Source organism: Portunus trituberculatus, chromosome 45, assembly GCF_017591435.1.
Source record: "Portunus trituberculatus isolate SZX2019 chromosome 45, ASM1759143v1, whole genome shotgun sequence".
NCBI classification, from domain to species: domain Eukaryota; kingdom Metazoa; phylum Arthropoda; class Malacostraca; order Decapoda; family Portunidae; genus Portunus; species Portunus trituberculatus.
The window spans coordinates 4,789,980-4,804,914 of record NC_059299.1 but is presented as its reverse complement, the minus strand read 5'-3'; the positions used below and the strand labels follow the sequence as shown (position 1 = coordinate 4,804,914).

At 44.6% G+C, this 14,935-nt stretch overlaps 1 protein-coding gene across 1 annotated transcript in view; it reads left to right on the top strand.

Annotated features, from left to right (window-relative positions):
* The first annotated feature begins 1,925 nt into the window (after positions 1-1,925).
* Positions 1,926-14,935, top strand: part of LOC123519383 (protein kinase C-binding protein NELL2-like) — a 160,487-nt gene continuing 147,477 nt past the window's right edge. The window contains exon 1 of the mRNA XM_045280657.1: positions 1,926-3,490. Within this exon, the coding sequence (XP_045136592.1) occupies positions 3,415-3,490 (76 nt within the window). The 5' untranslated portion in view covers positions 1,926-3,414. The remainder of the gene's footprint in view (positions 3,491-14,935) is intronic.

Here is a 14,935-nt window from a genome sequence, read left to right as displayed (position 1 = left end):
TTAAATGTAGCGTGCCGTTGAATAAATATAACCCATAGTAATAAACACTGAAGAATAATGATGTGTGTGTGTGTGTGTGTGTGTGTATGTATGTGTGTGTGTGTGTGTGTGTGTGTGTGTGTGTGTGTGTCTGTGGTAAAGGTGGTAATGATGATGATGATGGTGGGTCGGTGGCTCTGAATATTCTCTCTCTCTCTCTCTCTCTCTCTCTCTCTCTCTCTCTCTCTCTCTCTCTCTCTCTCTCTCTCTCTCTCTCTCTCTCTCTCTCTCTCTCTCTCTCTCTCTCTCTCTCTCTCTATAGACACAAAAGCGCACTTCAGATGACAGTCTATCGATGATCTTTACTCTCCTTCCCCCCTCCTCTCTCCCTCTCCCTCTCGCTTCCTCTCCCTCTCTACTTGTTCCTTTGCAGCCCTTTCCTCTCTCCACCTCTCTCCTGAATCTCCTCTCCATATTACTTTTTATAATCTTTTATATAATCTTCCTTCCTTCCTTCCTCCTCCTCCTCCTCCTCCTCCTCTCTATCTTCTTTTTATTTGAGCTGTGTCCATTATTCCTCTTTATTATATGTGGTTTTACGTGTATTAGGTTTAGGCATACAATCTCTCTCTCTCTCTCTCTCTCTCTCTCTCTCTCTCTCTCTCTGGGTATGAATAATAATGACTTTTTTCATCGTGGCATTCATTCTATTCTCCTCCCCCTCCTCCTCCTCCTCCTCCTCCTCCTCCTCCTCCTCCTCCTCTTAAACATTAATATTGCCCTCCCTTCCCCCATTAATCCTGTCCTTCTTTCCCTCTTATTTCCCTTTCCCCTCAATATCTGACTAGAATTTCCCTGATAAGGCTAAATTTTCTCTCTCTCTCTCTCTCTCTCTCTCTCTCTCTGGGAATGAGGTCAGTGATTAGTTTATTGAATTATGCAAACCAAATTAAGACTTTTCCCATTAGCATGAAAATGGCGGCTCATCTTGCTGTGTTGATCCCCCGTTCAGGAATTTCTGGTCACGTGTCTGTCCTTTTACTCTCTCTCTCTCTCTCTCTCTCTCTCTCTCTCTCTCTCTCTCTCTCTCTCTCTCTCACGTTTTTCCCCCCGTTCATAGGCTGTTTTGCACTTCCGGTGTATCGTTGACCTAGTTGCGTGTGTTTATGTGCAAGAGAGAGAGAGAGAGAGAGAGAGAGAGAGAGAGAGAGAGAGAGAGAGAGAGAGAGAGAGAGAGAGAGTGTTATCTGTATTGGTTTGAACTTTGCGCTGGTTGACGATCGGATATCTATTTCTCTCTCTCTCTCTCTCTCTCTCTCTCTCTCTCTCTCTCTCTCTCTCTCTCTCTCTCTCTCTCTTCCCCCTTCTGACTTGGACACGTGCTTGTGAATGTGTTATTCAGAAGAACACTTGTTGGCAACGTAGAGAGAGAGAGAGAGAGAGAGAGAGAGAGAGAGAGAGAGAGAGAGAGAGAGAGAGAGAGTAAAGTAAAATGTCACCAGCAACGTGTAATGGAAGACGTGACTGATACTAGTCTTGGCAAGCTTATCTCACTCATCCCAATTTTGCGCCGACGGTGGATTAGAGTCATTAAGATTCCTCCTCACCCCCCTCCCCCCGTTCCTCCACCATCCTTTCCAACGTGGTCACCCCTCGATAGGACTCTATGAGGAGGTGGGTCAAGATAGCAGGGTAGCACTCACCTGGTCATGTCACTTAATTAACCCTTCAGGTACTGTCATGTGTTCTACTTCTCTATCCCTCCTCCTCCTCCTCCTCTTCCTCCTCCTCCTCCTCCTCCTCCTCCTCCTTCCTTCGCTGTGAGGTAAATATAAATGCATCTTATCTCCGCTTTTCTGGGGCTTCACTTCTTGGTGTGAAGTCGCGTCCGGTCTCCTGGGTTAGTAGTGCTTTGCCTTGCCTCCTCCCGCCCGCTGCGTCGCCTCCCGCCGCCTCCCGCCGCAGGAATTATCGTGGTTCTAATGTTGCCCTGCTGTTGGTGGTGTCCCTGGTTTTGGTGAGCTCCTGCTGGCGGTGTGAGTGTGTGCGGCTCCTGCTGCAGCTCTGGTGGTGAGGGTTTCACTGTAAGGGCGGCCCCTGTGTCCCTGCCTCACGATACATGCAATCCGTATAGCATGTAGCCTGCCCGTGTGTGTGTGTGTGTGTGTGTGTGTGTGTGTGTGTGTGTGTGTCGCCCCTCGAGATGTGCAATGCATGAGAAGGGCGTCTGACCTGATGCACGTCTGTCGCGTCTCCTTCCCCAACAGTCTCACGCCGCTCGAGAGTCGGCACGCCAGCAAGGCCCACGCACCCACGCCTGCACGCACCCCCGCCCCGCCAGACAGAGAGGTAGAAAAGAAACAGTACGTCGTGTTGTTCGTTGCCATTAAGTCACTGGAAAACTGCCTGCATCCGCCTGCCTTACCAGTATTGCGGTGCCGGTTTCCCAAGCCTCACGCAAGCGCAAATGCCTTCAGGATCGACCCGTGCCGCCGCCTGTGATATCTTGCTGGACGTTCAAAGTTCACTGTGTTGAAGGGACTTCCAATGTGCCTTGCGATCCATAGCGGCAGATTGAACAAGGTTATGGGCGTATGACGTGATACAGCGGTGGACACGAGTCAATATGTCGGTGGGATGCAGTGTCCGGAGGCCGCTGGCAGCGTTGTCGATTGCCGGTGGGGGGTGGTGGCCGCGGATCTGTCAGAGCCGCCTTGGCTGTGGTCGAGTCAACAGGCAAGAGCGGCCGCGTCACAGCCGGCCATTCCCACCGGGCAGCCTCCACTGCCACAAGCACACGCGGATGCCTCCTCTCCACGTGCCCGAGCATGGGGAGCCGTCAGCCTAGACCTCAGTGTTTTGTGTCGCTGTCCAGGCTGCTGTGTCCCGCCTTAGTCATTTGTACGCTTTAAAAAGATAGCAAATTGTTTACCAAATTGTTGAAACTTGTGTAGTACTGGGAGTTAGGAGACGCTGGTGGAGTACAAGCCGGGCACTAGTACTAGTCATCGTACACTGTCGCCGTAGTGGTGTTGTGTTGAATTGTACGAGTGGTAGGCGATCGCGGTGTGGCCTAAGGGGAGTGTTGTGTTACTGTGCTGCCGCGTCAGTGTGAGTGAGGGCCGGTGTGCCGCACTGCACGTGTTCGTATGTGCTGCACCAGTGTTGCCGGCCGCCTGCCTCCCTCCGTCAGCAGCGTGGCGGCCCCTGCCTGCTGCCGTCAGTGTTGCGACGACCACCTGCACGAGTGTCCTCGCCCGCACAGTACTGAGTGACCGGTGTGTCCTGGCTAGTGTGGCCAGCAGCGGTAGGCGCTCGGGGCAGCCCCCGGCGAGGGCGGCGGAGCCCGGCAGCGGGCGTGATGCGTCCCCACGACCCCGCCCTCCAGCAGGCTTCCTCAGGTCGGGAGAGTCCGCGGGCGTGAACCTGGCCGCCATGACCTGGGTGAGGGCCAGCCCAGCCCCGCCCCTCCTGCTGCTCCTCGTCCTGGCGCCGCTCCTCTACGCCCCAGGTGAGTCTTCGCCAGGGTGTTCCGCCCTCATGCCTCCTCCCGCACTGTGTTCACCACCACCACCACCACCACCACCACCACCACTGCCACCTCTTCATTCTCCTTTCCCCTCCCCTCCTCCTCCTCCTCCCCCACCACCGTCTATCATAGCCATTGCTTCATACCTCCCGCCGCCGCCGCTGCTGCTGCCGCCTCCACCACCGCCACCATCACCACCACTACCACCACCACCACCACCACCACCACCACCACTTCACTGCGGCAGGAGCCACCACCCGGCGACCCCCCCACCCCCACCCCCTGCTGCGCCTCCGCAGTAGCTTCCGTTAGATCTCAGAGTCACGCCCTCCATTCCATGACACCCACGCACACCCACACACACCCGCTTACACCCACACACCCACCCATGCACTCACCCACTCACCCTTAAACACACACATCTTCATTCTCATCCTTATGATAATTAGTAGGAGAAGAAACACAACCACCACCACCATCATCATCACCACACCCTTCTCCACCACCTCCACCACCACCACCACCACCACCTGTCATCACCTTTTCCTTGCATTCACCTCAAGTCCACCTCGGCCACGCCCTTACACACACACACACACACACGCACACGCACACGCACACACACACACACCTGACTCCACCTCCTCCCACGCATTCATCCACAGCTGCATCACACATCTGCTGTGTCCCCCCTACCCTAATCAGTCCCTCCCTCCCTCTCTCTCCTTCCTCTCCCTCAACTAATTTCACAGTCCCTCCCTCCTTCCCCTCCTCCCCTTCACACACAGATGCTCTCCTCTCCCCCTCCTTCTCTCCTCCACTCCTCCACCTGCCCCCGACACACCTGCAAAGCCCTCCCTCTTACCTGTCCATAGCGTCACCGAACTTTTTACCTGTGTCTCCGTTTCTCCTTTATCAACTTTTTTTCCCTCCAAGAGTCACTTAAGAACATGGATCGTAACTTTTGGGCCACCAGGATGTATATTTGGTCATCGTGTCTCGGTATGTGAAGGTTATCGAGGTTACGGATTGATTTTTCACGTTTTATCTCAAGTGTGAATGGGAAAGATGCGCGTGAATAGAAAAGCATGCAGGGGTTGGTTGTTAGTTGGTGAATGGTCGAGAGAAAATTGTGGGGGTGCGCCTTGTGTTCATTCTTAAAAGTGTTTTATCTTGATCATATTTTTTCATCGTTCTTTTTTAAATCGTGCGTCTTATTTTTATCTTTCATCGTTTTTTGAAATTCTTCGTCTTACGTTTTTATCATTTCTATATTGGTGCGTCTTTTTTTATTTGGTTTTCAGTCTTCCAGTCTTTCATCTTATTCACACCTTTTCATCATTCTTAACCCCTTCAATACTGGAACACATTTTTACCTTGAGATTTGTGTACGATTAAACCATTTTATTGACATTAGGAAGGGTCTATGGAGATCAGAAGACTAATGGCCACAGTCTTCACTATTTTAATCCCGCACATAAGTTTCTGAAGCTGTATGGAATCGCCAAATAGTAAGCAGAATGAATATGAAAACGCCTCATGGTACTAAAAGGGTTAAAATCGTGCATATTATTCACACTGTTTCATTATTCTTGTTATCTTTCATCGAGAATAGAAAGGAAAGTTTAAGATTGATGACTGACTTAAAAATGAAAGAGTGTCACACAGAATATATTATCTTGGCAGTATTTTTGAGCACAGGTGTGGATATTGCATTACTCAGGTATTTAATTATAAAGCCAACCTGTTGTAAAGCGCCAAGGTGAATGACATTTATTATACATTGAAAAAACATATATGCACATTTTTTGGCACTACATTTTTTGACGTAGGTGTGTCTGTTATTTTTCCTGAGGTGTTTAATTATAGCCACAGGTGAAAGGTATTTACTGCAGACAGGGAAACTTGTAAAGGGGAAGAAATATTACACTATGCACATTTATTACCATTATTTTTTTTTCACCTTAAGTGTCTCTCAACTTTACGTAAATGTTAAACTTTATTACCAACCTTCGTTACTTGTTAAACATTAAAAAAAAAAAACATAAAATGGAATAAAAAAAAAAAAAACTATATTACCTTCGCTAGACATCCCAGGTGCAAAATAATTCTTAGGCATTGAAAAACAAGCATGAAAGGAGAAAAAATCCTTGCTTTCACACTTATAGCATTCTTTTTGAGCTGAAGTGTATATCAACATTACTCAGGTGTTCGATTATATAACCAGCCTTAATTATGTGCCCCCAGATGAAAGATGAGGTAATTATTGCACATTGGAAGTCTGCATTGAGAAAAAAATGGGTTAATATGAATAGAAATAGTTAATCTTATATGGGGAAGTGATTGGGGAGTGTGTGGTGAGGTGGTGGGAGGGAAGAGGTTAAAGCTTTTGGTCACACCTGCCTTACCTGTCATCTGTCGCTTACCTGTGATGGTTACCTGGCGTGGGAGGTTAAAATGTGTGTGTGTGTTGGAGGGGGAGGAGGGTGAGGGGATTAAGGGGGGAGGGTGACCTTTCATGATGAGTTTGTTGGTGATTTTTCTTTTTCTTCTCCATTTTTCCCTTCTTCTTCTTCTTCTTCTTCTTCTTCTTCTTCTTCTTCTTCTTCTTCTTCTTCTTCTTCTTCTTCTTCTTCTTTTTTTTCCTCTTCTTTTTTTTCCTCTTCTTTTTTCGTTTTCTCGTCCTTCATCATCCTTGTCTTGCATATATCGTCCTTGTACATGTCATTGCTCTCCTCCTCCTCCTCCTCCTCCTCCTCCATCCACATTTCGTCCTCTTCGTCCTCATCTTCATCTTAGCAATCCTCCTCCTTTTTTACCACTTCTTCCTCCTCCTTCACATCATCATCACCATCATCATCACTAAAATGTAAATGAAGGTGACATTATCGCACCCACGTCTCTCTGTCACTCCATTACTTACTCTTATATGCATCATCACTGGGTTTTCCTTCTCCTTTGCTTTATTTTCCTTCCTCTATTCCTTAATCTTCCTTCTTTAGTGGTCTTTTATTTCCCTCTGTTTTCATTTTTTTTTCCTGTTTTTTTTTTTTTTTTTTTTTGTGGTGGTGGTGATGGTTATGGTGTTCTGTAAGTTGTGCTGTTGTTGTTGTTGTTGTTGTTTGTTGTTGTTATTTGCTTTTATTCCCTCTTTTTATGTTGTTGTTGTGGTATTCTGTAGTTCTGTAATTGGCGTGTTGTTCTTCTTCTTTCTCCTTCGTCTTCTTCCTCTTCTACCTCCTCTTTCTCTTCTCTTTCTTCTCTTCCTCTTCTGTATACTTGTTCCAGTTGCCATCTTTCTTTCTTCTGTTTTGGTGAATAATTTTAGTGTGAAGTTAGGTTAGATTAGGGTGAGCTAGGTTAGGTTAGGTTAGGTTAGGTTAGGCAATGTTAGGTTAGGTTAGGTTAGGTTAGGCAATGTTAGGTTAGGTTAGGTTAGGTTAGGTTAGGTAAGATTGTGTTTGAATTAGGTTTGTATGGAATGCTTAGGGAAAGGAATATAAAATGGATTAAAACCTGTTGTAAGAGAAGACACACACACACACACACACACACACACACACACACACACACACACACACACACACACACACACACACACACACACACACACACACGAGAGAGAGAGAGAGAGAGAGAGAGAGAGAGAGAGAGAGAGAGAGAGAGAGAGAGAGAGAGAGAGAGAGACTTTGGATGGTAACTGTGCATTCATTATTCATGCAGCGTTACCATTACCATTCAAAGTTATATGCAATGAAGGCAAAATTTCAGTGCATAATATTCCTCCTCCCTATTTTTCTCTATCCCTCTCCTCCCTCCCTCCCCTCTCTCCCTCTCTCTCTCTCTCTCTCTCTCTCTCTCTCCCTTTATCATATTTCTTGCTGAACGCTTCTGAAATTATGCTAACTTTATTTTGCTTTTCATCATTGTTATGTTCGTTTTCCTCTTCTGCTTTTATTTCTTTCATCTTTTTTGTCTCTTCTAGTTCCTTTTCTTCCCCTCCCTTCCCTTTTCTTATTTCTCTTCCTCTTGTCATCTTCAGTTGAAATATAAACCCTTTGGAATATTTATTTGTGAATATCTTGTTGTTGTTGTTGTTGTTGTTGTTGTTGTGTTAGCTTATCTTCACTTTTCATCATATCATTTCACTTCACCTTTCTGTCTCACTCCCTAAAGTATAAAACGCACATATTTTTTTTTTTTTCGCTTTTCTGCGTCATTTCTCTCCGCTGATAGTTACAAATAGGTTGACGTACACACAGATCCCTAGTCACGCACACATGTACGCTTCTATGTGCACGTGGGTTAGGAGTGACGCATGGATTAATGGCATGGGATCGTCAGTCAGTCTATCAGTCAGTCAGTCATTCATTCAGTCAGTTATTCAGTCAATCAGTCAGTCTCTTAATTTATATATCATTTGCTGTTGAGGTGTTGCTTTCCGTAGTGGTGTTTGTTGTCGTGGTAGTAGTAGTTGTAGTAATAGTAGTAGTAATAGTAGTAATAGTAGTAGTAGTAATAGTAGTAGTGTTGGTGGTGGTGGTGGTGGCTGTAGTATTAGTATTAGTATTAGTAGTGATAGAAGTAGTAGTAGTAGTAGTAGTAGTAGTAGTAGTAGTGATAGTGGTGGAAACAATATTGGTCGTAGCAGAAATAGTAGTCGTTTTGATATGAGTAATAGTGAAAGGAAAATGGCACTGGAAGAACAGTTTGAGTGGAGGAAAGTAGTGAAACATAGTAGCCACAGGTAGCAGAAGTAGTAACAGCACCACCATTACCCTCACATACATCACACAGAAGGTCACGTAACAGTCACCATTACAGCACTGAGGAAAAGCAACACAACACACAGACAACACACAAGGTAGCATAAAAAGGAGTAATAAAAACAATAGTAGCAACACCATCACACAGGAAGCCACAGGACACTCCAAAAACACAACACTGAAGGAAAACAACACAGCATAGAACACGAAAGGAGAAAGTAACATAAAACACAGTAATGACAGCAGTAGGGGTGGCAGTAGAAGTAGCAGAACCATGAACATCACACACATCACTTAGGGAACCATAAACCCATCACCAAACGACACACACAAGACACTCAACACGCTCAACACCATAACAATAGTAGTAGTAGTAGTAGTAGTAGTAACAGTAATAACAACAATACTATTACCATGACATCCATCACTGAAAACAAAACAATACTAAAATAAGCAACACAAACATGATAAACAAACAACACACATGCCACAACACCACCTCTCCCTTGCAAGACACCCCAGGACACAGGACACAGGACAAGGCGTGGAGGCATCCCAGTGAAGGAGGCGCCCCGTAGTCGATCCTTGGTAGTAAGGGAAGGGGAAGGGGGGGTGGAATAACAGGTAAATCGATCCCGTGTTAGAGGGAGGGGCATGAGGAATGTGTCTGGGAATGGCCAGGTGTGCGGGTCAGCAGGTTTGTGGGAAGCTGTCATTCAGGTGCTTGGTGTTACTTCATGTGTTCACTGTTCACTGTTATGCGACTTTTATCTCTTCATCTTCCTTATCTGTTCACTCCTCAATTGTTTTCTCTTCAGTGTCTATAATTTTTTTTTTCTGGGTTGTGTTTTGTTAATCCTTTCACTGCTACGTGATTTTTTTTCTTTTCAATATTTATAACTTAAGAATCTCTTACTCTCTGCTCTCTCTCTTCTCTCTCTAACTCTCTCTCTCTCTCTCTCTCTCTCTCTCTCTCTCTCTCTCTCTCTCTCTCTCTCTCTCTCTCTCTCTCTCTCTCTCTCTCTCTCTCTCTCTGTGTGTGTGTGTGTGTGTTGCAACTTTCCCTCCATTAGTTATTCCTGCAAGTGTTCTTTAACGCCTCATCTTGTCAGTTTGTTAGTCAGACTGATACTAAACTTTCTATTAATTCTATTTTTAGTGCTTATCTCATTTCACTTGCTCGTTCATGCTGATTTTTTCTTGATTAGTTACTTGTACACGTGGTCGTAAAATGGCTCCTGCTTCTCATCTCTACTCCTGACTCTATTTCCTGATGTTTTACTCTTATTTAGCTTGAGCAACAGTCGCAGCCTTTAAAGACAACTCTCTTCCTTCACACAAAACTACATGCATCTAGAACATAAGGGAAGACACACAGGAACACAGTAACATAAGAGAAGGCACATAGGAACACAATAACATAAGGGAATGCTCATAGAAACACAGTAATATAAGGGAAGGCGTGGGGTCACATACATTCTTCACTTGAGATTTAAAATGAGAAAAAAAGACTTCTATACCAGCCAAGAAGTTCCCTTTTTTTTTTTTTTTACTTGTTTAGGGACGGGCATCTCAGTGGGCCTTTTATATGATTTTTATTTTCCTTGGCCGGTTCCCTGTCGTACATAAGAAAAGGAGGTTCCAGTGTATAGTGAGCAACTCCATTGGGCGGTGAGTGTAACCTTTCAAACCTGTAATCTAACCCTACACAAGAGCATAAGGCAGAGAAGAACCCATTGCAATCTTCATTTAAAAGACTCTAGAGGCCGTTATCTTACTCTTTAGTTACGATATTAGTCCTCTTGGATTAGGAGACAGACAGACAGTCACCAGGACACAGACACTTCTTCCCTCCCTTTACCCCTTTCCCTCCCTCCATGGTGATGACTGTTAGGGAGGGTGGGAGGGGGGTGGAGGGATCTTTGGCCAGGTAGAAGCAGAGCCAGGTGTTACGTAACTTAACCGTGGGTGGACGAGGGCGCAGAGTTGTGTGTGTGTGGACGTGATGGTGTGTGACTGAATGAGTGGAGACGGCGGGAAAGGTGGGGCTCGGGGTGCAGGTGGGGAAGGGATGGGGCGGGGTCTGCGTGTCTAGGGGTGTCTGGCGGGGGGAGGGCTGGAGGAGAGGCAGTAGAGGGGCAGTGGAGGGAGAGTGTGAGGCAACTGGGAGGTAATGGTTTTGAAGGGACGCGTGGCTGTACACGAGGTTCTCAGGAAGTAATGGATTGTGAGAAATGGGAGAGGTGGTACGGTATGGACTCTCTCTCTCTCTCTCTCTCTCTCTCTCAGCTGTTCATGTTTTCTCCTTGCTTTCTTTATTTTTCTTATTCAATCGATCTACACAGAGCGGCATTTTGCTTGACATTTCCATCGCCTCATCACGCGCGATTTATTTACCTGTCTGTCTGTCTGTCTGTCTGTCTGTCTGTATGGCTGTGTGTGTTTGTCTGAGTGTCTGTGTGTCTATCTGTCTGGAGTGCCCTGCTGTGGTGTGAAGGCTGAAAGCGGACTGGTGCTGTTGCTGTTCTCTCCTGCTGTGGTTGTCTGTAGTACGCGTATTTTTTTTTCCTTGCTCCTGTTGTTGTTGTTGTTGTTGTTGTTTTTCTTCTTTTTTCTTCTTTTCTTCTTCCTCTTCTACTTTTCGTTCTTATTTTACTTTCTGTCTCTTCTTTTCTTCGTCTTCTTTTCGCATCCCATTTTTATTTCCTCCTCCTCCTCCTCCTCCTCCTCCTCCTCCTCCTCCTCCTCCTCCTCCTCCTCCTCCTCCTCCTCCTCCTCCTCCTCCTCCTCCTCCTCCTTCAAGATCAATATTTGAGGATACGCTTAATTGTATGCAGGAGTGACCCCCACACGAGGTTGTACTGGATGAGGAGGATGAGGAGGAGGAGGAGGAGGAGGAGGAGGAGGAGGAGGAGGAAGAAGAAGAAGAAGAAGAAGAAGAAGAAGAAGAAGAAGAAGAAGAAGAGGAAGAGGAGGAGGAGGAGGAGGAGGTGTCGTTTCATCTCTTAAGTGAAAACAAATTGAATAAAGCCTTTTTTTCGTCTTTTTTTAAGGATTTTGACTTTTAGAGGGAAAAATATAAAACGAAACCTGAAGAAAAAAAAAAGACGATAGTTTGATTACATAGTTACTTTTTTCTTTATTTTTTTTTTTACTTGACCTTATCTGGAAAAAATATAATGTAATTTTCCTCTTTTTTCCCTTTTTTTTCTTTTTTTTTCCCTTGTTCTTTTATTTTCATCACTCCTCCCTGGTCTTCACTTGCTTCATGACGTCATCACTTCAAGTCGTACTGAGGAAAAAGTGAAAAAAATAAATAAAATAGGTAAAAAAAATAATGATGATGGTAATAAAGAAAATGCAATTAATCTCCACCATCCATTTTTCCTCTTTTTTTTCCCTTTACTCTTTCATCTTCCTCTCTTCTCCCTTTTCTTCACTTCCTGCATGACGTCAGCAGTTCAAGTCACAAAGAAGAATAAGTAAAAAGATAGTAATAATGATAATAATGAAGAAAATGCAAGTAATCTCCACAAGGTTGCTGAAAAGAAAGGAAAAAAAAAGATTGGATTTCTTTGAAGGACGAAGGAAGTCATTTCTAACTTTAGATTTCTTGGGAGGAAAAGTTTAAGATTTTATCCGCCTTTTAATTATTTCCTGGGTCCAAGTTGAGGAGGAGGAGGAGGAGGAGGAGGATGAGGAAGAAGAAGAAGAAGAAGAAGAAGAAGAAGAATAAGAAGAGGAAGAGGAAGATGAAGAGGAGTAGGAGTAAGAGTAAGAAGAAAGGGAGGAAGAGGAAAGGGAGCCAAGAGAGAGAGAGAGAGAGAGAGAGAGAGAGAGAGAGGAACAAGAACAAGATGGCAAATAAGAGAGGAAAATAATCTTGAGAAAGAGAAAAATAATAGAAAAAAAGAAGGAAGAGGAAAGAAATAAGAGAAAACTGAAAGAAAAAGAAGAAGAAAAATAGGAAAAAAGAAACGGGAAAGGAATAACGAAACAAAATGAAATAGGGATAGTAAAGGAAGATAAAGAAATAAAAACGAATAAAAGAGAGAGAGAGAGAGAAAAATAACAAAACGAAGAAAAAAATGAAGCCAAAGAATTTCTAAAAAAGTACAAAAAAAAGCGTGAGAGAGAGAGAGAGAGAGAGAGAGAGAGAGAGAGAGAGAGAGAGAGAGAGAGAGAGAGAGAGGTGGTAATAGCCTTGTATTGCCTCAGTCACTATACAAAAAGGTGATATTGTAAGGCGTGTGGCGAGTGTCGTGTCTCAGTCTAGCATTTTCTTGGCCCGCTAATACACTCCCATACTCGCCTCGCTCTCTTTACTCGTCGCGCCCTGACCCTTTCAATTCCAGACTATTTTGTATCCTGGTTGTTGTTGTTGTTGTTGTTGTTGTTGTTGTTGTTGTTGTTGTTGTTGTTGTTGTTGTTGTTGTTGTTGTTATTTTCGTTGATTTCTTCTTTTTCTTGTTATTCCTTTTCTTTTCATTCGATTTTCTTTTGCCACCTGTGTGTGTGTGTGTGTGTGTGTGTGTGTGTGTGTGTGTGTGTGTGTGTGTGTGTGTGTGTGTGTGTGTGTGTGTGTGTGTGTGTGTGTGTAACATTGCAGTGACACACACACACACACACACACACACACACACACACACACACACACACACACACACACACACACACACACACACACACACACACACACACACACACACACACACACACACACACACACACACACACATACACACAATACATTCTCGCAAAACAAACGTTATCAACACTCAGAACACTGCAGACAAAACACACACACACACACACACACACACACACACACACACACACACACACACACACACACACACACACACACACACACACACACACACACACACACACACACACACACACACAGGAGCACTGGTGTGGTTTAGTAGTTTCATGTTGCAGATTATTGTTAGTTAACCTATTCTGTCCACACCTGCGATAATCTTTGCAGGCGTGTGTGTGTGTGTGTGTGTGTGTGTGTGTGTGTGTGTGTGTGTGTGTTTATTTGTTTACGATTTCTTTCCATAAGTTTCAATGTTTTTTTTTTTTTATTTATTTTTCATTTACAGTTATAGTTGTGATGTTCTTACGTATCGACAATTTGTTTTCATGGATCTTGAGCTGGAGAGAAATTGAAAGTCACGCTGATTTTCCTTTCCTCGCTTTTTCTTTTAATAATTCCTTAATCTTCTCTTTATATTCATACATCCATCCAATCAGTTTTTCTTATCTCATCTTTTCATTCGTTTCCTCATTTGGTTTCTCTATTTTTACGTGTTTTATCATCACAGGCCTTTTTTTGTTCTTTTTTCTCCTAATCTCTTACTTTGCTCCAAGTCTTCATTTTCTTTCTCTCTCGATGCTCTTCCTGTATTTTCTAATCTGTGATCCTCTTTTCTTCATATTTCTTTTAATGCCTCATTTTTACTCTGCTTTCACCTTCTCTTTTTACATTCTATCTTTACATTCTTGCGCTTATTAATATTTTCTTTCTTCGTAACCTGTATAATGATTTTCCTACATATATTCCTTTCATTTCCCCTCACCACCGCATCTTCACCTTCACGCATTTTCTGCTGTGGCTTTCACTCCCTTCTATAATCCCCTTCCACTCTCTTTTACCGCCTCTCCGCGTCCCCTCACCTTCTCCTACAAGCAAACGATCCCCTCCTCCCACACCTTCCCCTCCTTCTGCAGTCCGTCCCCTCATCTCCTTCACCCCTTCTGCAGGTAACCCTCGTTTTCTTCCACATCACCTGCGGCTCAGTATCGGTGTCGTTCTGCGGGTGGGTGGTGCGTCGAGACAGGTCAAGGTCACGATTCAGAGTCATGTGTTGCCTCCCCGAGACCTCAGCGCTCTCTACCCTTCATTTCCTCGCATTTGAACCTCCCCGGGGCTCAAGGTGCGATGCAGACGTGGGTACAGTGGCGAGACAGGCTATAGTCGTGAAGCAAGTGTGTACTTTCTACGGCTTGAAGGCGTTCCCGTTGGCTAAGCTGTGGCGCTGTGGTGAGGGTACTGGTGATGGTGGTGGTAGTGGTGGTGGTGATGGTAAAGTCTTGGAAATGCGTGGAAAGCTGGTGTGTGTGTATATGTATGTGGGTGAGAAAACAGGTTCTTATATATATTTTTAAAGTTAGTAAACTCCCTTACAAATACTGCACTAGGAAATTACCTAACGCACTTGGATATTAAATAATTATTGCGTTTTATGTGTTTATCTATTCTTTCATTATTTGTTTTTTTTTATCTATATTTGATTGGTTTTGTGGTGAGTCAAATCCGTCAGTCACTTACCGTGCCGTGGGTGGGGTCAGTGGTCTGCAAGGCGCGAAGGGGTTGAAGGAAAGCGGTTTACGTGGCCCAAAGCTACTCACACAGATTACTGGACGGCCAAGGCATGATAGGGAGGGAGACACACTGGGAGGCGAGGCTACTTTACGACGCCTACCTATCATTGCTATGACTCCTCACTTACTTTTACTGCTACTACTACCATTACTTTTTGTGTCAGAGGTATCATTGCTGTCCCCACTTATTGCTACTACTACTACTACTATTTTACGTCTCAGATTATTTCTATTATTACTTACTACTACTACTACTACTACTACTACT